This window comes from Labrus mixtus, chromosome 24, assembly GCF_963584025.1.
Source record: "Labrus mixtus chromosome 24, fLabMix1.1, whole genome shotgun sequence".
In the NCBI taxonomy this organism is placed as follows: Eukaryota; Metazoa; Chordata; class Actinopteri; order Labriformes; family Labridae; genus Labrus; species Labrus mixtus.
In genome coordinates, this window is record NC_083635.1 from 10,951,326 (window position 1) to 10,973,186 (window position 21,861).

The window sequence follows — 21,861 nt, forward strand, 5'->3', positions numbered from 1 at the left end:
TGCCTCCTTTTCCCGCATGTCACTCCCCACTCTCACTGTCCAGATTTCTGACTCTATCCACTGTCCTGTCTCTACAAGAGAAGAAAAGAATCTTAGGAAGTTAGCCCGTCATGGGGCGCCAGATAGCCGAGCGGTTATCTTGTGCGCCTCATGTACAGAGGCTGTAGCCCTCGTTCCAGCAGCCTTGGGTTTGAATCCCATCCCCACTCTCTCCTCCCCACGTTTCCTGTCTCTCTTCAGCGGTCTGATCTAGTAAAGGCAACAATCGCCCAAAAATACACCTTAAAAAAAAAAGAAAATAAAGTAAGCTCGTCACTGTGGAGGTGTGCACTTTCTGCACAAATTAATGCAAGAAATCCTTAGCATTAGCATGCTAACTAGCTGGCTGGCTAATTCTGTCTATTGAGCGGCTGAAACACGATGGAAACGAGTTGCACACAAAGACAATCCAAACCAAACGTAGGCAACAATAACACTGTTGGTTAATCAACATCTGTATCGTATTGAAAGTATAAAAAATAGAACTATATCGTCTACAAACACTGTACCTTTACTGCATGGACTTCACTGAGTCACATGAAAAGTTAGCTTTCAGCTAATAGTTTTTGGCAAGCTAATTACTGACAGAATGCTCTGACTGTATGAAACTACTGTTTTCATTGCAGATGTTTTAAAGACGTCTGCTGTGTCTTTGTTGCAGAAATACTCCAGGGATAGGCAGTGAAAACATGCATGTCAGAAGTGGAGAGAGAAGACGCTAATGTAAAAATGTAGCCAGCAAACACAGGCCAAGTTTGTGAGCTCGCCCGGCTGAGTCTCAGGTGTGTAAGTGTTTAAAGTTCACAGTTTGTGTGGTTGTGTACCGCAGCGGTTGAGGTTTCTGATGTTGTCCTGAGGGAGATGTGTTAGAAGAAATGGAAATAATCGGAGCAAGTTTAAAAAGAAAAGAAAAACAGCTTCAGACAATAATACTAAAGGATAACAAAAAGATAACAAAAGAAAGACAAAGAGAAATGAGACGGATAAAGGGCGAGGTAGAAAAGAGAGAAGGAAGAGGGAAGCAAACATGGAAACAGGCCGTATGATTATGACCTGAAGGTCCACAGCGGAGGAAAAGCGCAGAGAATTTCCGGATATTCTCAATCAGCCGGTCAAAGGTTTGATTGACAGAAAATGTTGTTTCCTGTCAAACGAATGTTCCAGCGTCAGCCAAACTCCCCAGAAGAATCCGAGGACCGAGACGTAATAAATCCAATATCGTCATGACGATCTGGCAAAGACAAATCTTTAAAAGGTTCCCCCAAGTCGGATGAAAACACTCAAACGGCAAAATCTCCGTATCCGGTTGGACAAAAGGCAGAACTTCTGAGTATATCGAGGCAGTTGACGAGGATTATCGTACCGGTCAGGTGTTTCCACCTCTTAGTGATGGGGTTCCTCATCTTGTCCAGGCCCAGGTGGAGCTCCTGGATCACGTCTCGGTAGCTGTCGCCCACGTGGGCCGCCCACGTCAGGAGGAAGTCGTAGGCTGGCTTCCACATGGACTGAAGGGGATGGAGGTCGGAGACAGAGAAAAGAAACAGGTTTTAACATGCAACAGATTGGACAAACTTTTTATTGTTTTAATTCAGGAGGTTCTTCACCACTGATAGACCAAATAAGATTATTTGAAGCGTCGCTGTAGTTCTGATCCTCGTCACAGCTCAGTCAAATCTCAGCACAGAGACGTAGGACTTCAACACCCCAAGTATGACATTAAGTCTCAGATAAAGTGTTCATAATGTCTAAAGACAAATACACCTTGAACACTGCACATTTTAAGTTTTCCAGTTTTTGTTGTTTTTACATTAAAGGAAGAAAATTCAAACATAAAAAGGCTAAAACCCAAAAACCTAATGGTTGTACCCTGAAGCTAACTCATTGAAACTAAAACATTTGCATTAAAACATTTGATCACTTTTTAGTCTTTTTCCTGTTTGTGGAGTCATTTGCGTTTGTCTGACCTGCGTCCGATTGTTCCAGACTTTTAAAACTCTCTGCAGTATTTTCCACGTTCTCTCACCTCGTTATCCAACAGCCCGTTCTTGTCGCGGTGCGGAGCCTCGTAAGCCTCCATCTGCTGTCGGGACACTCGAGCGAGTTTCTCGGCCAGTTCCCTCCACCGAGACGCCACCTCCACCGCTGTTGTCAACAAGACGAAATCCAGGACCAGTCTGGCAACCAAACCTTGGCAATCCATCTTCAGCAACGCCTGAAAGGAGAAGGAATAAACAAGCTCAAGTCCATTTAGCATTTACCTAAGCGGTTCTGTCCTGTAGACCAGCAGGGACTTGGTGCTACAGTAGAACCGGTTTCCCTGGGTCAGAGCGAGATCTTTGGCTGTCTAAACACAAAGACCTGGTGCTAGATTAGGCACTGGAACTGGCTTGGTGGAATCAGATGGTTTCAATTTGATTGTTTTTTTTTGTGGCTTATCGGGGAAAAAATAACCCCCATGGTACAAGAATCAACATGAAGATTATAGAAGGCAAGCTTGGAGGAATATATTGTGTTTAGAGTTTCCTCCAGCCTCGTTAATCTGCACATATTTGTGAAAGGTGAGAAGGTCAAAAAAACAGCGAGTCTAAATGGAATTAATTATAATCACTTTTGTACAAGAATGAAAGTTTAGATTTGTGCAGAAAATGTTAATCCTCATGTCTCTTCACGACGAGCACTTCCAAAAAAGAGATCTTTCCCTTTCAAACGGTTTCATTTGGGTTCTTTTTAGAGGCTTCATGGGGTAAAAATATGCACTGTATCACAATGCTAACATGAGGATTTTAAAAGTCAACACTCGTGTAGAAGAAAACGTGGTTTCAGTTTACGTTAATCCTCACATGATCCCTCAAATATTCCCGGTTGGAAAAGGCTTTTCTCCTCAGTCCCATTCAGATTTGCTGTTTGTGTTTTCAGTGCTGAATTGTGAACATAAAAGCTAAAAAAAAATCTGCTCCTAAAGCAAAAACAACCGTCTTTATGTGAGGGTATAATCCCAGTCACGTCCCTCAGGCTGCTGCCGCTGCTGTTAATACGCTCTCATTCAGCTGACCCGGTTAAATGAGGGTTAAAAACTAGCGAGCATTAAAAGCAGCTGACTGGAAAAACACACTGCGGGCAAGATTTTCTTGAAAAGAAGCACAACAGCCACCGAGCAGTTCTTCCTTTATACTCATACTTCCTTCACACACACAGACACACACACACACACACACACACACACACACACACACACAGACACACACACACACACACACAAACACCCCCACACACTCACGCTGAAGGACTGGGTTTCACTTTAAGTGTGTGTGACAAAAAATTAAAATATAATATGTTCAATTCTGGAGTTTTGCTGAATCGAGCTCAAGAGGTCACTAAACCTGTCAGTCAGCTGCAGCTTTAAAGAAACACTGAGCACACACACACCCACCCACACACACACACACAAAGTATAGAGTCCACTAAAAACTCAAACCTGAAACAAAAAGACCAAATTTCCCACTGAGTTCTCTCCCTGTCACTCAGAGAAACTTGTACTTATATTAAGAATCTGTATTTGACTTCTAATTACACGACTGAAACACTCAAACTAAGATGAATGGAATAAAAGAAGTCTGGGGCTGAATTTGTGGATTAAAACAACTAAAAACATCTTCTGAAGCAGACCAATCAAAGCCTTTCTTCATTATCGTCAGAAAGCTTCTGATAAACGTGAGACTAAACGTGTTAACACAAATCTGTTTAGAGGTTACTTTGGTTGGTTGTGTTTTCTGGAGCTGGTGAAGCATCTCTGTGTACATTCATATAGATTCAAACATGGCACTTTGCAGCCTGCATGTCGGTTAAAAGCACGTTTAAGATTTCACTCAAAGAGAAGACAGAAAAATCCTCATTATTCTGAGGTCACGTCATTTACATTTATTACTATCATCCATTTTAAAATTGTATTTTACTTCTTTTTCATCTTTCATCTTTTGAACAATGAACCGCAGCGCTGCAATAAAGTGAATTAACCTGGATGACCTCTTTACAAACACAGACACACACACCTCTCTCTCTCCCTGTCTGTCTTTATGTCTCTTCACCACCTGGTGAACGAGCATTTTGACCTTCTGCTGATTCATTCTTCACACAGGCTCTAAATATAGACATACACACACACACAGACACACACACAGTAACGCATGTCAGGGTTCAACACTTGACATGGGCATGATGCGTTCAAATGCAAATCAGGAGCTAAACGTGTTGTTTAAGCCGGAAAGGATTAAAGCAGGAGGCACGGTGAGGTAACAGGAAGCGAGTCAGGAGGTTGACAACCAATGCAACATTTAGGAGAGTTTTTAATTTTATGCCCTCTCTTTTAAAATCTGCCGCTACACAAAAATAAAGATCTCTACATCGATTTCTCAGCTTCCAGCCTGTTTGTGTTTGATGTTTCAACATTATTTACTACCAGGATGATTCTGTTCTAAAAATAGACATCATTCTGCTCGGTGAGAGACCGGAAAAAATTCTGAAAAACACAAGATCGTGACGACCTGCAGGGAGCCCCGGAGCAGACGGACAGACGGGGCTGACAGCTGAGCGAGCGGCTGTCAGCGAAATGAGCTTCAACAGGAAGGGGGGGGGGGGGGGGGGGTTAGACTGACAGGTAGGAAAGGGAAAAGAGAAAGAGAGAGGGGCATAGGAAGAAATATAACACAAAAAGACGGGAGGTTTTAAATGCTAATATTTCACACGGCAGGAGGAAACGGTTCAAGACTCTGATGATCACAAAGTCTTTGATAGCTTTATTGTTATTTCCCTCAAACAGGAGCCCAACGCTTCGGGCTCATTCTGACCACAGAAAGTTGAACTTGACCCGTAATTCTTCCAAAACGTCTCAAGCACCGAACATCATCGACTCTGACGCCAGAGCTTAGACATTTAAAGTTTGGATGAGTATCACGTCAAGGACAAGTCTATAAAATGAACTTCAATGTCCCATTTTTTAATTAAAGTTTTGCAAAGTCAGAAGACGAAAAACAAGCCACGTAAAGTTTATAATATGGTAAATAATTTGTCGATACAATCCTTGCCAAACCTTTTTTTTTAATCTTTATTTTGAACCTTTAACCTCTCTTTAGAAATCATTAAATCCATATATCTGTCCCCAGAAAAAGATTACGCTCAGTATAAATTTCCAAAGTCTTCCAGGTTTTTCAGATACACACATATGCATCCTTTGTGGTCCAGGTTTCACAGCAGGAATTGACAGGAGGATTAAATTTGTTTGGACTCTCTGCACCTGACATTAAAGGTATATCTATTACAAGCATTGTGGCTTGTTATGATTTTTGGAGGAGCTGTAGAGGATCTTGTGTTTCTCAGCCACAGCAAATTCTGCTTTAACAAAAACCTGCAGCAGCAGTCATGTCAGTTGGGGTGCATGTTTTAAGGAAATGTAATTTTCCAAGCTGTGCTGTTTTCTAACTGTTGAGTTTTGTGAGTCTACAAGCTGTGGATTGATTGGGTCGCCTTTAGGAGTGATTGGCCCCGCCTCTCTCTGCATGGATATATTATTAAACGACACTCTCCTGGCCTTTCAGCCTTTCTCATGACAAGCACAAGGACCGGCTCTCATTTGTCCTCTGCCTTCGTAACCCGAGCCCCGGCGTTAACAGATCTGCCGGGGCGGTGTCGGATGCTCCCCTAAGAGCCTGCAGCTCCTACTGATCGATGCCAGCTCACATTTCACATGAGAACACCTGTCGGCTGATGTGGAGACCTGATGAGCTCTGCTACACCCCCTGAAGACAAACCATGAGTGTTTGTTCTGCTGCAACACTTTCATTTTATCAGACAGGACGGAGAGCCAATTAAAGCCAGCGGGGTTAAGGTTGAAATATCTCTCTGCTGTGAGAGCTGCACAAACTTTCTACTCACTTAAAAAATATCTAAACTATACAACAAAAAAACATGTTTTTATCATAATTAACCAGACTAAAGACATCAGGATCAGCATGAAACTGTATAAATAAAAAAAAGTTGAGAAAATCCAGGATATCGTATCTTAGTTTAAGTAACAAAGACTGCACCTTGTGCTTCTGCACTATCACTACACAGGTGTGTCTGAACTCTTTTTTCTCTCCTTGTATCAGTTCTCACGTACGTCCCTACAAACCCATTTCATTTTTTCTGCCTCTACGCCTCCACCTCTCTCGTTACAGAAGGAGGGACAAAGGAGCTACTTCATCCAGGCACACCCCCACCTCGAGACTCTCTTGCTGGGTTCATCGATTCCCATTCAACCCTTCTATCCTTCCACTTTTGAGATTACTTCTTTGAAATCTTTTCTAACACATTTTTGGTATTAATTACTCTAATTATTGTAGTTTGTTAACTTAAAAGGTTAAACTGTACCTAATACTAACACAGTGTTTCCTGATAACACTCTTATTGGTGTGTTTATTCATGGATCAGAGTGGATCTGGGAATGTTTATTCCTGAAAAAGATCCAGGCATAACCGGATAAAAAGCCTTATTTTAGATAGAAGAGTGAATGTTTGCTAAATGAGGTCAGAGGTTCTGAATGTAGGAATGTTTTATTGACTAGCGATTGTATAAGCCAAGCTATTTATTCCTTTGAGGAAAAGATTTAGTAATTCAAGCCTGTGTGACTCACTGGACCCTGTTCCTGCGGCCTGATGGCAATTTTCTGCTCTCTGAGGGAAATGTTGTGAAACACACATTCACACACATTTTGGAGGGTTTGACAACCCAAGTGCATCAGCAAACTGAGCAGCGACTTCTTGCAGCAGATACAGCAAGTCTTAGATGTCTAGACGTAAAATCCAGGAGAAAATCAGCTTTAGTCGTGCTTGATCTGAGCGCAATATTTGACACAGTTCTCTGTGACATCCTTGGAGCTGGGGTCGGCCTGCAGGGCTCTGTGTTAAAACTGTTTACCTCGTATCTGGGAGAAAGAGACTTCTCAGGAGGCATGGAAAGTGCCCTTTTCCCCTTGAATCAATTAAAAGTGGCATCCCCCAAGGTTCAGTGTTAGGGCCTCTTTTATTGTCACTACAAATGCTACCTTTAGGCTGCATCTTTGAAAAATAAAATGTTCAGTATCTCTTTATGTGGATGACTCACTATTATACCTTTAAGTTTCAACTGTTTGTACCTGCCCAGTGATCATCCTCTTTAGCTGTTTAACTAAAATGCAAAGCTCGATGGCAAGATATGACCTTCAACTGCATGAAAACTAAACTGAATGTATGTTTGATCAGTGCACTTGGTCCCTGTCTGCAAATTTACACGAGGATAGAAATTCTTCTTTTTGGAAGCTTCTTGAAATGACACAAACAATTAAGTTCTGTAGTGAAGGCCAGTTAAAGTCTTGCAAATTTTAAACATGTTTGTTTCATGAGGACCTTGAAACAATTACCATTACTTTAATCAACACAGTTTATCTTTTATTTTTCATGACTCATAATGCAGCTGTAGGAAGAAATCATGTTTTAGCATCTATGTCTTTAACTTGGGAACTCTTGTCTGGGTTTAAAATTATGTATTTTATTTGTTTCTGCAACATAGAGAGAAATTTCAGATTATAGCAGACTACACCGTAAACCAGTGTACACGTGGACAGTTCTTTCCACAACGATCAACAAGACACTTTCCTTGTCCCTGTAAGTGACAAAAGACTTTCTACGCTCAAAGAGTACATCACTGGACTGAATAGAAGGACATGCGAGGGTGTTCTCCATCTATTAGCCTGGAAATATGAAAAAGAGGTCTTAGGAGTCAAGGATGCAGACTGGTTAAAAGATAAGAAAACCAAGGGGCTCTTTGTGCACAGAGTACGACTACAAGCCTCAGAAGAAGTTAAAGGTAGCCGACTGGATAACAGCCCTCTATACAGCATTAAAACATTCCTCTTTTCCCTTGAATTTTTTGGGTGAATTCAAAGAACTTTCAGCATTAAGCAAGAGGCTATTGCAGGTGAGTTGCTCTGGAAACAGTGCAAGGAGAGAAGCTTGAACAGCCAAATAAGTAGCACTCTTCTTTGCCCTGTCAAAGCAAGGGGCATTTTACCCCTGGCTGCTCCGATTGCCGCTGGCTGAAATTGCCCTGATCATGCGACAACAGTGCATGCACGCTTCGTCAGCCCTCCCTGGTTAAACTGTGTTTGGAGAAAGTACTTTGCTAAAGTACTTTTTGAATAATGGCGTCTGGCAAGCAAAGTGTCTCGGGACAATTTTGCTGGCCCCAGGGTGCCGGCGCTGTCAGAGAAGAAAAACACAGCATCGAGGGCGGCGTGCGTTTGCTTGACAGAGTTGTTTTTGCTAAAACTGCAGATGTTAACTTTTATTTCTGTGCATTTCTCCTCCAACCATCAACTCCCCCTCCTTCATTTTTCATGTGATGACTGCTTACCACCCCAGGCTGTAAGGCAAGTTGTTTACCATTCATGTGACTAAGCATAAGAACCCAAATCCTCTAAGTTAACACACATCACAGTGTGTGAGCGCATATTGAAAGAAATCATGTTGATGTAAAGCAGCAGAGAGGCACGAATCAAATCAGACAGCTGACTGTTTAGGAAATTAGATTTGTGTTATTGTTTCATCTTAAATAACGCTTTGCAAACAGGAGAAACCATCTGGGGACAAAGATAAAAATGCTCCCTTTCTAATGCACATTATTTGGGCTGAAAAGCTGCTTCTGCGTCAGTGTTTTGATAATGGCAGACACTTTTCTTTGACATTTATCTGTGCAGTAAATCCTTTTGCAGAGCATTAATGTTCTCTGAAAAATGTATGATTTGGGAATATAGAGGGGAGTTGTGTAATTTCAACCATTGGACACTGTATTCTGTTCAAGGACAATGTAGTGATTGTGTACTTGCCCTGCTTTTCTGAGAAATCAGAGAAAATAGTCATGAAATGGTAACAGTTTGTGTTGTTTTTCTTTAGTTTTGGTGCCATATGAGTAAAAAATATCTGGTTAATTGATTACTGAACAATAACAAAAGGAGTAGAAATTGCCTGTGAGTATTCTGTAATGACCAGCAGGGGAATTTTTCCCTGTCTAGGCTTTAGCCTTTAAGGTTTCCAGAGTAAATATTCAGGCTTGTGCTGACATTTTTACTTCTGCAGGAATTCTGTATCAAAGCAACCTGATTCAGCTCTCTATAGTGCTCATAGCTGGGCATTGTCAGGTTGAAAAAGAAAGCTTTGGTCGGGGGTAAGAAAGGTAGGCTTTAGTAGTTTCTCCCTTTGGTTGAGCTTTACGGTTAGTGACTGAATAAGGACAAGGCTTAAGGCCACATTAAAGCAGTAGAGAGAGCGTCCTCAAAATCCTTTAGTTTTCCTTTCTTCGCTAAAAGCAAAGCTTTCATCCAAATGTTCAGGATTCATGCTAACACTTGCTCACAGGTGCAACAAGAAAAGTTGATTTATCAAGGAAAAACTATATGAGAGGGATGACAGCGAACTTCAAGGCAACCTTGTGCCAGGTCGGTTTAAAATTTTCTTCAGCTACTAATGTATCTAACATGGCATCATTACTTTGTAAAACAAGAAATTAATATAGTAAAAGAGTATATAAATAAATAAATGTTGTGCTTACCATCATGAGTTCCCTCTGGAATGATTTCCGCTCCTTATTCTCCATATTCGTACACTCCTCTTTGAGTTTCTCCAGAACCGATGCCACCTTCTCCGGCTCATTATCCAGCTCTGTCCGGCAAAAATAATTCAGTGGTAAATTCCCGTACCCCAGGGCATCTGCAAACGCCCTCCAGTTGCCCACATTCTCCATTAAAACCGTCCTCACAGTTGCGTAAATGTAAGTAAGAAATTTGCAAGGCTTCAGGATCTGCTCAAGCAACATTGTGGTTGTCAGGTCCGGCCCACACCAATAGATGGGCTTGACTTTACCCAGAACTAAAACATTCTTGGCATGGACGAGACCCATCTTCCCCTGATAGTATCCAATGTACCACTCTTTGGTCCGCAGTTGCCCTCGCAGTTTGATTTTCTCCTCGCTGAGCAAAGCAATAACATCCCCCTTTTTGTATTCCAACAGATAGGTGCTCTTATGCTGCCTGATCACCGTTTTTATTAGCTTGCCAAATTTAAGGTTGGTGATGCATCGGTCCTGAAATTTTGGGTATTTGGAAGTGACAGCCAATGGGGAGAGAACTATCTTATCCACCTCTTTCTTTTTCAGAAACCTCCTCTGACCTGTAATCCTCGCTCCCGTTTTTGGTGGCGGTGGTGGAGTTTGAACACAGAACTGGGTGAGGATACAGTCGAGGGCATCCTTGACTTGGACCCTGAGAGTAAAGTCTGAGATGCTGTTGGGGTTGTGTGATGTGATCATGTACAGGAGCCTGCTAACTTTCCCCAGTTTGAGCTGAAATCCCTGAATCACCCCTGCACTCTCAGTTGTCTTCACCTGGTAGTTGGACATGTTGGAGTACAATCCCACCTGGAGGTCCTGAGGGTACCCCAGCACAAACTGGTGTTTCCCCCACAGCTGGAGCGCTACGGGTGGAGCAGAGCTTGCCTGCCTGCCAACCTCACCTACCAACAAGGTCTTGGGGGCGCAGTCATGCCCAAACAGGGCCACAACTGTCTTAAAGGAAGGGTGGATGTGCTTCGGTCCATAGACGCCGAGAGTTACTTTCCTCTGTACATGGTCCCAAACAGTCATATTGTGGCTGATATACTGTGACTGAACGACAACAGCCACATAAATACAAGGCTCCAGACTATCCAACTGCACCTGGACTGTATCCTTGTATATGTATGCATTGGGAATAGGTGTGTAAGGCCCTTCTTTGCAGTCACTCCGAACACAAAGCAACTCTGCAGTGCGACAACTTTCCTTTTTGACATTTACCGATACCTTCATCTCCAACGTAATAAAGGACTTTATTTCCATGTTGCTGAGCTTAATCTCCACCACAGGGCTCACAGTGGAGCAGTGGTCAGTGTTGAGCTCCAGAGGAGGGTCTAGTAAGGCCTTCATTGAGATCTGCTGGTGGTCTCCATGGCTGACATGGCCTTCAGGGATGTGGGCGCTGATGTGGGTGTCCGGAAGTTGAACAACTCCTCCGTTACTGTCCAGCCTGCACACGATGTTAGTCTCCACCGGTTGAGTCTGACCCCAACCAAGACTCTGGCCCAGCGAGTCAAGATCATGACAAGACCTTGCTAGCTTTCTGTGGTTCAACCAAGCAGTCCTGAAGTCCTCTCTGCTCTGGAACTGCTCTGGTAAGGGAGCCTTAAGGCCTGTGAAGAATCCTGAAGAGGGTAAGGTTGGATTTGACTGCGCTTGGAGGACGGACAGTTCTGAGAGACTGTGGGAACGTTTACTCCTGAAAAACGAGTTATCCCTGGGGTGGTTTGTAAGAATGTCTTGGTTTGGGCTAGTTGGGGTAGTGTTGCTAATGTGGCAGTTGCTGAACCCATTGGTCATGATTGTATTGGTGTTAAAGTTGGAGCAAGATGATGGTGATGCCAGTGCATCAAAGAGAATAAGATCCGAGTTCCTGACACCGGTATCTTTGCAGTTTTGATCTAGCGGATGGTTAAACGGGTTCACAGAGACAGGACTGTTGACATAATTAGGGGAGGGTTTCGGCATCATCCCAGTCCACTCCCCCAAACCTCCAAACTCCCTTGACCCATCCTCATACACTTCCCCAAGACTGTCAATCATCCCACTGTCGCTAAGACAAGAGTTCCTGAAGTTGACCGGCTGGACGTAGGCGGCCGGGATGTAGCCCATTTCCGTGTTGTTGTGGGCGTACCACCACTCTCCACCTGACGTGTCCAGCACATAGAGGCGATCACCTTTGGAGAACTTCAGTGTTGTAAAGCTGCTGGGGCAATAATCCTTTATGGCAACCACTTCTTGAGCGGCGCCATAGGAGGCAGACGTGTCCAGCCTTAAGGCACTGGGAGAAGGCACTGAAAAGGAGAAAGACATTAGAAACCATCCCAATATAAACCATTAATGATGGTATTTTTCTTTTCTTGATTGTTAAGTATCTTTGAGGCTGTCATGGCCCTTCTTTAGATAAGTGCACTTAATCAATCACTGGCTGATTACTCAAAATACTGATAGAGCCTATCTCATCTTCAGATTCAGACATAATGGACCAATTGTACCAACGAGTTGATGGAACTAAAGACCAGACATAAAGCTTTATCTCAAAATAGTTCAGTTTAATACCTCAAAGCTTAATTAAAAACTGGAAAAAATGAGTGGCCAAAATATTCCCGCGACATGAGAAAAACATATTTTCTATCCTTCTGAATGCATTTTTTTCAGATCACAAGGTAAATATCTGAGCAGTTGGACTGCATAATCCAATGCATAATTTACTATTTTTAGTTCACCTCATTAGCGTATATGGAGCATGTAAGCAAAGCTGTAATGGAATGCAACCAGTGAAGCGAAAAAGCCACAGAAAGAATAATAAATGAGTGATATAAAAGTGCAAGAGATGAAAAGCACAAAGTTAAATCAACATATATATTCCCTCTTAGGAAAAAATGGTTAAACACTTTGATTAATCAATTCTTAATTAAATATTTAAGACCTTTCAGAACATGTTTTTCTCCTGTAGTTGAAAAATAATGAACGGCGGAACAGACCTTTGACATCACTGAGACTGGCTCCGGTGACCCCTTCACTGAGGTCTACGAGCGTCCCCTCAGATTTACAGCGAGGGAGGATGAGGTTGTTGTTCGTCACTCTGATGATTCGATGGGCAGCCATGGCCGGGTCTTACTGTAGCATCCTCTCATTGGCAGCTTTTCATCTGGAAGGAGAACAAACAAAGGATTTCAGGATTGGAAAGATCAGCCAATTTTTAAACACATCTGCACTCGGGCGTTCGACTGATAATCAAATCTGGAGAGACTTCACGCGGCGACGCCGGAGTAGGAAGCTTAATTTTCTAGATCAGTAGCACAACTAACAGATACAAAGGTCAAAACTGTTAAAGCGGAAAATAAGGTTGATAAAATGTCACTACATTTTTGAAGGAAGTCGATATGAAGGCTGTGGTTTGAAAAGAATGACGGCTAACTGAGGGAGAGTTTTTCTAAATCAATGAAAAAACCATGAGCGTTGAGCTGAGAAAGAAAGACAATGAGAAATATGATGTAGGGAGGGGAAGAATCGAAAAGAAGGAAGAAATGAGAGCAAATCAGATTTCAGTTCTGAGTGACAGAGACAAAGAGGCAATACACTTCAAAAAATAACTCAAATATCAATTTAACATTTGTTGAACACCTGAACATGGACATTTCTTTAAGATGTTATTCACAAACTACAGACGTTAATCTGCTCTTCAGGTTTTAGGATTTTAACAAGATTTAGAGACCTGGCCGCAGGCTTCTGCACCCATTCAGGAAAAGACGGATTAGTGAGGTAGGCCACTGATTTAGCAATAGGCTGTGATTTTAGAGGGTGTAAAGTCTGGTATTACACGTTCAATTTGAGGTGAGATTTCTTCTGCCAAATTGCTTTTTTTTTTTCAATAGATTGCCACAGTGTGAGACCCAGCCAGCAGTCCACTTGTATACCCGTTTCAGAAGTCCGACTGCTGCTGAAGCTGTTTGTTTCTATCGTCTTGAATTCTTATAACGACTCGATAGGCTGTGAAACTGCTCTTCTGGGATTTATAAAGTGGTCAGAATCGGATTCTGAATCTGATCTTATGATGCGAAGAAGAATCTCAAGAAACAGGACCACACTGTGTTATCAGAAATGGTTTCTGTTTCTGTTTGCAGTCCAAGTCATACTGACCAATCACATATGAGCGTGCTTTAATTTTGAGCAGGAAAAGAGTCCATATGGAGAGCTAAAGAGGGGGAGGAACTGACAGAAATGTAATCTTTGAAACTATTGGCTATCATCAGATAAAAACTAGCTTGTTTGCCTTCAGAGAGCCAATCATTGTTTACTGCTCTGGCTGCATCTGCATCTCTGCCCTGCATGTTTTAACTGTTTACATATCTGCTTGTGTCAACCAAGTTTCCAATTTCCTCCTGAGATCTTAGCCGTGATTCAATTTGTGTGAAAAGACAAAGTCAGCGGAGGCCTGTGATCTGATTAGAGCGGCAGCATGAGGCTGTTTTGCAGTAAAACGCTCTGTTCCCTTCAGTCACATCAGACTCTATTATTCCTGCAGGACGTGGAGAGCGGCAACATTTGCATTTGCACACTAATGATGACATTTTAATCTGATTAAAGCAACATATGCTGCAGAGGCTGTAATGGTAATTCCTTTCAGTGAGTGTCTTAATTAGAGCTTTAATACATGTAGCTGAATATTCACAAGACACATAGATGCAGGTGTTTGTTTCACTCAATGAGTTACTCTTTATAGTCAGAGGTGAAAAGACATCAGTGACGCTTAGATTCATGGAGAGAAAGTTTGCATTTCTGTGAAACTTCTCCCTGAGGTGCACTCTGGGATGCAGAGCATGCAGCGAGGACAAAGTGAGTCTTGTCTAACCGCTGCATCTGTTCACCTGGGAGCTCGTGCTGAAAGCAAGTCAAACTCCTCCGAGGTGACATTTAATTTTCCTGCTTGAGTCGCCTCATCAATAAATCCCATCCTCTCACTAAAAGAGGAGCACTCAGCAGGCAGCTGGAGCGTTTCTGTGAACAACAACAAGCTGGCATACAATGACAGCGTCACCGGCTTTGATATAAAAATGAGGAGAGCGTCCCTGAATGCAGCAGGAGGTGAGGACAGATCTGACAGAAACAAGGCAGGGAGTAAAGAAAACGCAGGATTGGACGAAAACTCTTCAGGAGATGCAGATCAGCGAAAGCTGCGGATGCAAACTGAGCCTCCAGGAAGCTTTAAGTTTTCCTAAACTATCCCAGGAATTTATGAGGAAAGCTGACAGAAGCTGTGATACCCTGCATGTAACCTTTTAGAGACTTGATTATTTAAAGACACAGAAGAAAAAGACAAAGTTTGTGCAGCATCGAGGTCATGTTAACAGAGAAACTTTACAGAGGAAGAGGAAATGCTTCAAGAAGAAGCTTTCAGGGGATATAAAACAAGCGCTGCAGGGTTTGTGCATTAGTGGAACATTTACTCCCCCACTTGTGCATCAATATCGGAGCTGGTGAAATATTTTGTGTTATGAAGTCATTTCAGTCAGGACGGGGGCGCCGGGGAGTCGAAAGTTTAATTAGCCGAGAGTCGGCCGGTCCTAATCCCTGGATGAATGCAGCTATAATAACCCTTTCCAGCAGCCATATGCTGGCCGAGTGTTTATCGCTTTTCCATCATTTGAAATGAGCAGATTACAGGACGGAGAATGTGACCTGCATGTGAAAACCTCACACCAAAAGTATGTTACATTTATATTCAATCTATAGACGAGGTTCCTGTGTAAGCATTTAAAGGGGCAGAAATACCAGATCAAAGAAGAGATTCAAAGAGCTGAAAGACCCTCAACCCAACATCAAACTATCCAACGACTCAGTCTGAGTCAAGATTCTTCCCCATTAGTGAAATAAAGTGAAAGAAAAATGACTTTAAAGGCTTGTAAGCTGATTCTACGCATCTTAACATGCAAGAGGTGCCAAACTCTACTCATGTTTTCACAACACAAATATTCATCTGTGGAAAAAATCTCTAAAATATGGTCTCTTTTTTGTTGCCTGATTTTTTTTCTCCTGCCTAGATCATTAAGTTTGTTCAGTCCATATAACACATCACAGCTTCTCTGACTCCTGCACTCAACTTTTAATTTTCTTCAGTCACAGAAAGTGAAAGAAAACGTGAAAAGTTTGACGTTTAACTGCTGAACAGGTCATTTCTGCAGGCATGATTCAGTCCCCATGTCAGGGGCAGAAACACGTTGGGTTTCTTGAGCTTTTCTCAGTCCGTCACTTTTTACTTTTTTGGCCTCTCAGTCGAGCAGAAGTCAAAGAAAACATGAAAAATTCATCAAAACGTCTCCTTCAAACTCCTTTAAGGTCAGCTCTGCAGGTGTAACTCAGTCCCGACTTCAGGGACAAAACAACACACATTTTGGTTTAATTGAGTCAGGTACAGAACTGAACGCTCTGCTGTGGCCTGGAGTGATGCAGCTTTTCTCTCAGCATGCATCTGGGCTGGTCTGTTTTAAGTGTGCAATGCTGCAGCGTGAATGACAGAAGAAATGAACGTGACTTCAGGGAAGGAACGTCCTTGGTAGTTTGTCAAACTGCTAAAGTTTCTTTTAATTCATGTAATCATGCATGAGTTTAATAACCTCCTCTGAAGAAAAAATCCTGCTAGTTACAAAGATAAGTCGAGCTTTATTCACTCTGTACATCAGATGTGGCTGTAGCTTCTTAAATCTGCATTCTCTCCACTTTCGAGGATTTTTTAATTGAATTTCCCAATTTTTTAGACAAATGCCGTGGTCAGATGCTCCTGCATGCTGTGAAAGTAATCTTATGTCTCGCCCTAAAGTCCGGGAGAAATATGAGGGACTTTAAGTGTTCCTGTTTGGCATGTGATCAGGTACATTAGTCTGCAGCAGCGCCATGTCCTGACCGCCACTGTTCATCACCTGAGAAATTCAGCCGTAAAAAATATTCCAATCTCTCCCCTCCAGATGAATCTTCAGGTAAATGAGCCCGCTAAGTGCTCCGTTTTTTATGCCACGTCCACCTGCGCGCTGAAGGAGATTCTTCAGCTGGGAGAAAAGAAGAAGAGGCTTTTGAACGCCTCTCAGGTCAACCGTAGGGCATCAGGTAGCTTAGTTTTTAACAATAAGTGCTTTAAATGGAATATTTCACTTCCTATGTCTCTCTTTTAGGCAGAGGAAACAGCCGAGACGCTGTTAAAAGAGCATTTATAGATGATGTCAGAAAACTGGCTGTGAATGTACCGATGTGAGGAGTTCAAGGAAAATGAGAAAGCGGGAAATTGTCCCATTAGGCGTTATTTATAAGTCCAAGAAAATGTCAGCACCTTTTTTTAACTGATGCTGAAATCATGTTGAAATATAAAGTGGGAACACAAATTAGTGATGCAATGCCGATGAAGCTCATGTGCACAAGTGATGCAGTCTAACAAACCGTAAATAGACTTGAGCTTGTTTACTTATTTTCTCGTCTTCTGCCTACATAAAGCGCATAAAATTGGTTTGATAAAAGGGAAACCCAGAAGACCCAACTTAGAGTTCTGGAGTCCTTGAATGCACCACAGAGGAAGTTGTCAAAACTTTTTTCTGCACAGTACCTACTGTCTAAACTGTATGACATATTTCTACACCGTGGCTTTGACACTTTAACTTAAGTAGAAGTACTTCTCTTGTTGTGCGTGTTGCTGAGCGTCCTTTAATTACAAAATGAAGAACACCTTCACACAGAAATCAATGACACGCTGGTTTTCCGGCTAAGCCTCAAGGGGGGGAGGGGGTATTAGTGGAGCTGTGTGTGTGTGAGAGAGCATGGAGGGTCTTCAGTGTCACTTTCAAATCAGTTTGTGTGTTTGTTAACGGGGGAGAGAAGAGGAGGAGAGAGATAACTGTGTGGACGAGAGGACAAATGAGGACAAATCAAAGAAACAGGGAAGAAGAATCAGAAGAAAGGATTGTAAACAGAAGTGGGAGCAAAATAAGAAGAGGAAATGGAGCACAAAAAATATATATGAATATGTGAATAAGGAGATAGAAGGGGGAGGGATGAAAGAGGAGGACAAGAGAAAGAGATAAAACGAGAAGGGGGGAAGTGATGGGCAGAGGTGGACAAGAGGGAGGAAGAGGAAAACAAGAGAGCAGAAAAAAATATGATGGAGATTGAGAAGATGGAGAGGAGGAGAGGCAGAACCCTGTCTCATTAAACAGAGTCTGCAGGCTGTGAGACAATGTGTGTGTGTGTGTGTGTTTTAAACCTTCAGGCTGCTGATAGAGAGGGAGGATTTTCAGCTTATCAGATGACCTTATTGGCCGAGCTGAGGAGGAGCGTGCAGGCGCGTGCATGCGAACACTTGACAAAACGCTCTCATTTGTCAATTTATCATTTCCAGTCTTCTTTTTTTTCATCTCAATCTGCTGCAGAACATTTTTTCTGCAACCAATCAGATTTGTTTTAAAGCTAATGTGTGAATGAATATGCATACATATCAAAAAGTATGCAGAAGAAAATGGGGTTTGATTGAAATCTGCCTTTAACTTAAGTTGTTTACAGTCAGTATACAACAATATCAAAGGGGATAAAGCAGCATAAAACCCCTGGACAAAAACAATAAAGCTCACTATTAGGCAACATTGACTCCAAAACAGCCTTTCAAACAATATGACAGCACTTCAGAATAATAACACATGCCAAGAATACTTTTAGAAAGTCAAAATGCACATTTAAAAAAAACTACAAACTCACTGTTAAGCCGCTAAATCACATCATAACACAATTAAAAATGACCGTGGAGGCACTTAAATCTTAATTAATAAAGGTGTATCATGGGATTTTTATTCTATTTTAATTAAGCCGAATTTCTATCCATGCATTTTTTTGTCATCTTAGCCAAAACAATTAGTACATTTTTGGTTTAAAAGATTATTTAAAGTGGTTTTAGTGTAAATTTAGCCGCGATGACTAGAGCACGAGGAGCAGAAAACTACAGGAACATTTTGACATTTTTCTTTCTAAGTCTCTGATCTTCAAAATGAGTTAGAAATGTGTTTACATCATAATTAGGAGTCGTAGTGGGGACATTTTGCATAATTAATGAGCTAAACTTGGAAGAAATCAAAAAGAGCAAAGTGATATTACAGAGATACGACTGAGGATTTTCATTTTAAATAAAGCCGAATTAATTACTGAACATTTTTCTGATAATACAGCGAATAAATTCAGGAAATAATGAGTTTAAAAGATAATTATTCATACTTCAGAGTTTATTAGGCGGCGTGGTAAACTGACCTCCGCCTGGCTGATCGCCTGAACCCTCAGAGTTGGTGTGAAGTGACGGGAAGGTGAGCTGATGGAGAGCCCCTTTCTTCTTCTTCGTCTTCTTTTTCTCGTGTTTTCTCTCCTCATTTGTGGTAAAGATGAAAAAGTAGAAAAAGGGGGAAAAAGTAATTTAAGCTTTTAGTAAGATGTTGTTCTCAGTCCGAGAAGTTTAAAACGGTGTGCAGATGGTCCGGTTACCGTCCGTCTCCTCTCCGGTCTGTGGGAGGACTGAAGGCGAGCTGGCTCCGCTGAAGCATAGCATGTGACGTCAGAGAAAGGGGCGGGGCCAAACGTACAAATTTGTGGTGTTTATACTAAGCTTGAGTATTTCTCTTTTTAACAGCTGTACTAATACATTTTGCTTGTATTTAGCAAATTAAAACTTCATTAAATACATTTAGAACATTAAATGCTGCACTTTTAATCGTAACAGCATTTTTTTGTGTTTGGTAAAAGCTGTGAAGGATCCTAAAACTACCTTCATCTTTGCTTCATGACCAAAAATAGACACAAATCAATCAATTTAACAATCAATCACTAACTTTTTTTGTATTGGTGCTGTTTTGAACTCGTTTGGAAGCTTTCATGTTCATTTAAAAACAGAAAATTAAAATGAATAACAGAAATAAATCAAACTCCACATCTACGGTTGTTACTTACCGTATGTTTCCCGGAGCGGTAAACTAAACTGAATGGTCACCATTTATACATAAATGAGCATAAAAACAACAAGGAAAGGCATTTACAAACCTTTTAAGTCAACACAACAGGTTTTAAAAATAAAGTTGCTTGGAGCTAGAGCTGGGTATTTCCCATAAGCTCACAATTCAATAAAAATTAAATTCTTTCGGTCGTGATTCGATTCAATTTTGATCAATATGCCTTGATAGCAAATTTAATAATACGCATAGATGACAGAAATAACCAGATAACCAATCACAGTACCTTCTGATATTTGTTAAAAGTACAGTATGGAGAATACGACGGCACCCACAGTGCCCCCACTGGTGAGGGCTGTCATTACAACAGAAATAATAAATCTCAGGATTTCCCTGAAGCGATATTTTTAACCAGCCCTACTGGGATCTGTTAATAAGGCGCACTACGACTGCTGTTGTCACACACGTCATGTTTTCATTTATCGCTCTAGTGGTCAGAAAGGGTTACCTAACGTCACAGAATTCATTAAAGTTGAGAGCTTCTAATGTACGTTTTTATGCTTTAAATGGAAATCTCAGCATCTATAAAACACTTTAAAAGGCTGCATGAGTGTCTGTGAAAAAAAGGTTTCCCCTGCACTCAACAGAAAAAGCTTCAACACCGAGACAAACAGCTTTCATCAGTCTAATAGACCGTCCTCTTTCATCTCATTGACAAAACCCACTCAGACAACTCGTCCTCCTCGCTGCTGTCAGTGCAGAGCGGGGGGAAATGTTCTGCGGCTGACAGCGACTCCAAAAGACGACAAATCGAAGACAAAATGACTCGAAATGAGACAAAATGAATAAATGCAGCCAAGGAGAGAAAAATAAAGGATGCTCACTAAGGCGATACAAATCTTACCCTGTGATTTATTTCCTTTCAGTGTCAACAGGCGGTGTTTCATTTTTATTTCTGGAAGTTGAAATAAAAGAAAAACAATTGAAATTTAAAGTTGTCATCCTCCTTTACGAGTGTGGTGACGTTCGTCAGGGAATATTGAAATACTTTTCTATTTTAACATGCCCATTCTGTCAGGGTTAGCGTTGTTAGCAGGTTTATTTTCAGGTATTTGTATTCAAACAGCAGAGACAGCAGCAGAAGAGGTCACGCTTAAAGGCAGCTGTAACCCTGACCTCTGGTACTTTCTTTACTTCACGTGTTTGACAGAGATGATCAAGTGTTCGACATCTTTGACCTGCAAGTTCAGCCAAAAACAGCCTTCAATGCTTCTATCTGCCACCGACGAATTCTACCATCGCATATTTAAAGATATCTAACTGCAAAGCAACCAGAGCTGAAGGATAATGTCACTCTGATCTGTGCAAAGGGAAGTTGTAAAATCAGACTCACACTTTGCAGAGAGGCTTCATTTGTGTGTTGTCTCTCTCTCTCTCCCCCCCACAGTCATGCCTGCGGGAGCTTTTAAAGGCAGCATCCAAAGTTTCCAACAACGCGGCTAATTAGAGCAACAGCTGGAGAAAGACAACAGAGAGCCGGTATTCAAATGCATCGTCCTACTTAATCATGTAAAAAGAAGATGCCAGTGCAGCTACTCGTTGTCAGAATGGATCCAATTTGATTCTCAAGCTCCTTCCTTTTTTAACAAGTAGATTTTTCTAGCGTGCATCCTTCAGTTTTCTGCTCTTATTTTGAGTAATAAATGCAAAGAGTCAAAAGATTGTTCTCATGCAACAACACAGGTTTAAACATTCTCACTTTCAGCTTTCATGTTGCTGTCTTTTTGCAGTTAATTCAGAACTTCTTATTTCATTCAGCTTGTGTTTGAGCGTTGAACTCTGTAGCTGCAGGAGTCAAAAAAGCATCAAACGTTTCTATATCTTTCTTTTCAGGCTTCATGATGAATGCCACAGCAGCTTTAGGAGAGTGAAAGCGGGCTGATTTATCTGATCGCCCTGCACATGGTCTCTCATTCGGCGCAGTCAGGGGGCCGAGGGGGATATGATGGATATCAGCGAGACGACTTATGAAGTGACAAGGGATCAGCGCAGAGCTCGGATATCCGTTCAGCAGGCTGGAGTCACCTTGGACCTTCACTTATACGTGTAAGATTTCTCGGATGTTTCCTCTGAAGTCTTGTTTATTTCAGGTGACGAGAAGCTTGATGCTCGTCACCTG

General features: G+C 41.8%; 2 protein-coding genes across 2 annotated transcripts in view; one reads left to right on the forward strand and one right to left on the reverse strand.

The window, feature by feature from the left end:
• Positions 1-19,196, reverse strand: LOC132959527 (SH3 domain-binding protein 4-A-like). The gene is made up of 5 exons (XM_061032617.1): positions 18,994-19,196; positions 12,699-12,865; positions 9,658-12,008; positions 2,063-2,251; positions 1-1,544 (listed from the first exon to the last, which is right to left on the reverse strand). Exons 2-5 carry the CDS (start codon positions 12,820-12,822, stop codon positions 1,320-1,322), a joined length of 2,889 nt encoding a protein of 962 aa, XP_060888600.1. The 5' UTR covers positions 12,823-12,865; positions 18,994-19,196; the 3' UTR covers positions 1-1,319.
• Positions 15,414-21,861, forward strand: part of s100b (S100 calcium binding protein, beta (neural)) — a 23,577-nt gene continuing 17,129 nt past the window's right edge. The window contains exon 1 of the mRNA XM_061032620.1: positions 15,414-15,426. The gene's annotated coding sequence lies outside the window, so the exon portion shown is untranslated. The remainder of the gene's footprint in view (positions 15,427-21,861) is intronic.

What these genes read in the sequence shown, in the direction of transcription:
- LOC132959527 (XM_061032617.1), bottom strand. Translation starts at nt 12,822, where the DNA reads ATGGCTGCCCATCGAATCATCAGAGTGACGAACAACAACCTCATCCTC. An exon ending in CAGTCTCAGTGATGTCAAAG is followed by an intron (nt 12,009 to 12,698) that starts GTCTGTTCCGCC and finishes TCTCCTTTTCAG; the next exon opens with TGCCTTCTCCCAGTGCCTTA. An exon ending in TCCAGAGGGAACTCATGATG is followed by an intron (nt 2,252 to 9,657) that starts GTAAGCACAACA and finishes TTCTCCTTTCAG; the next exon opens with GCGTTGCTGAAGATGGATTG.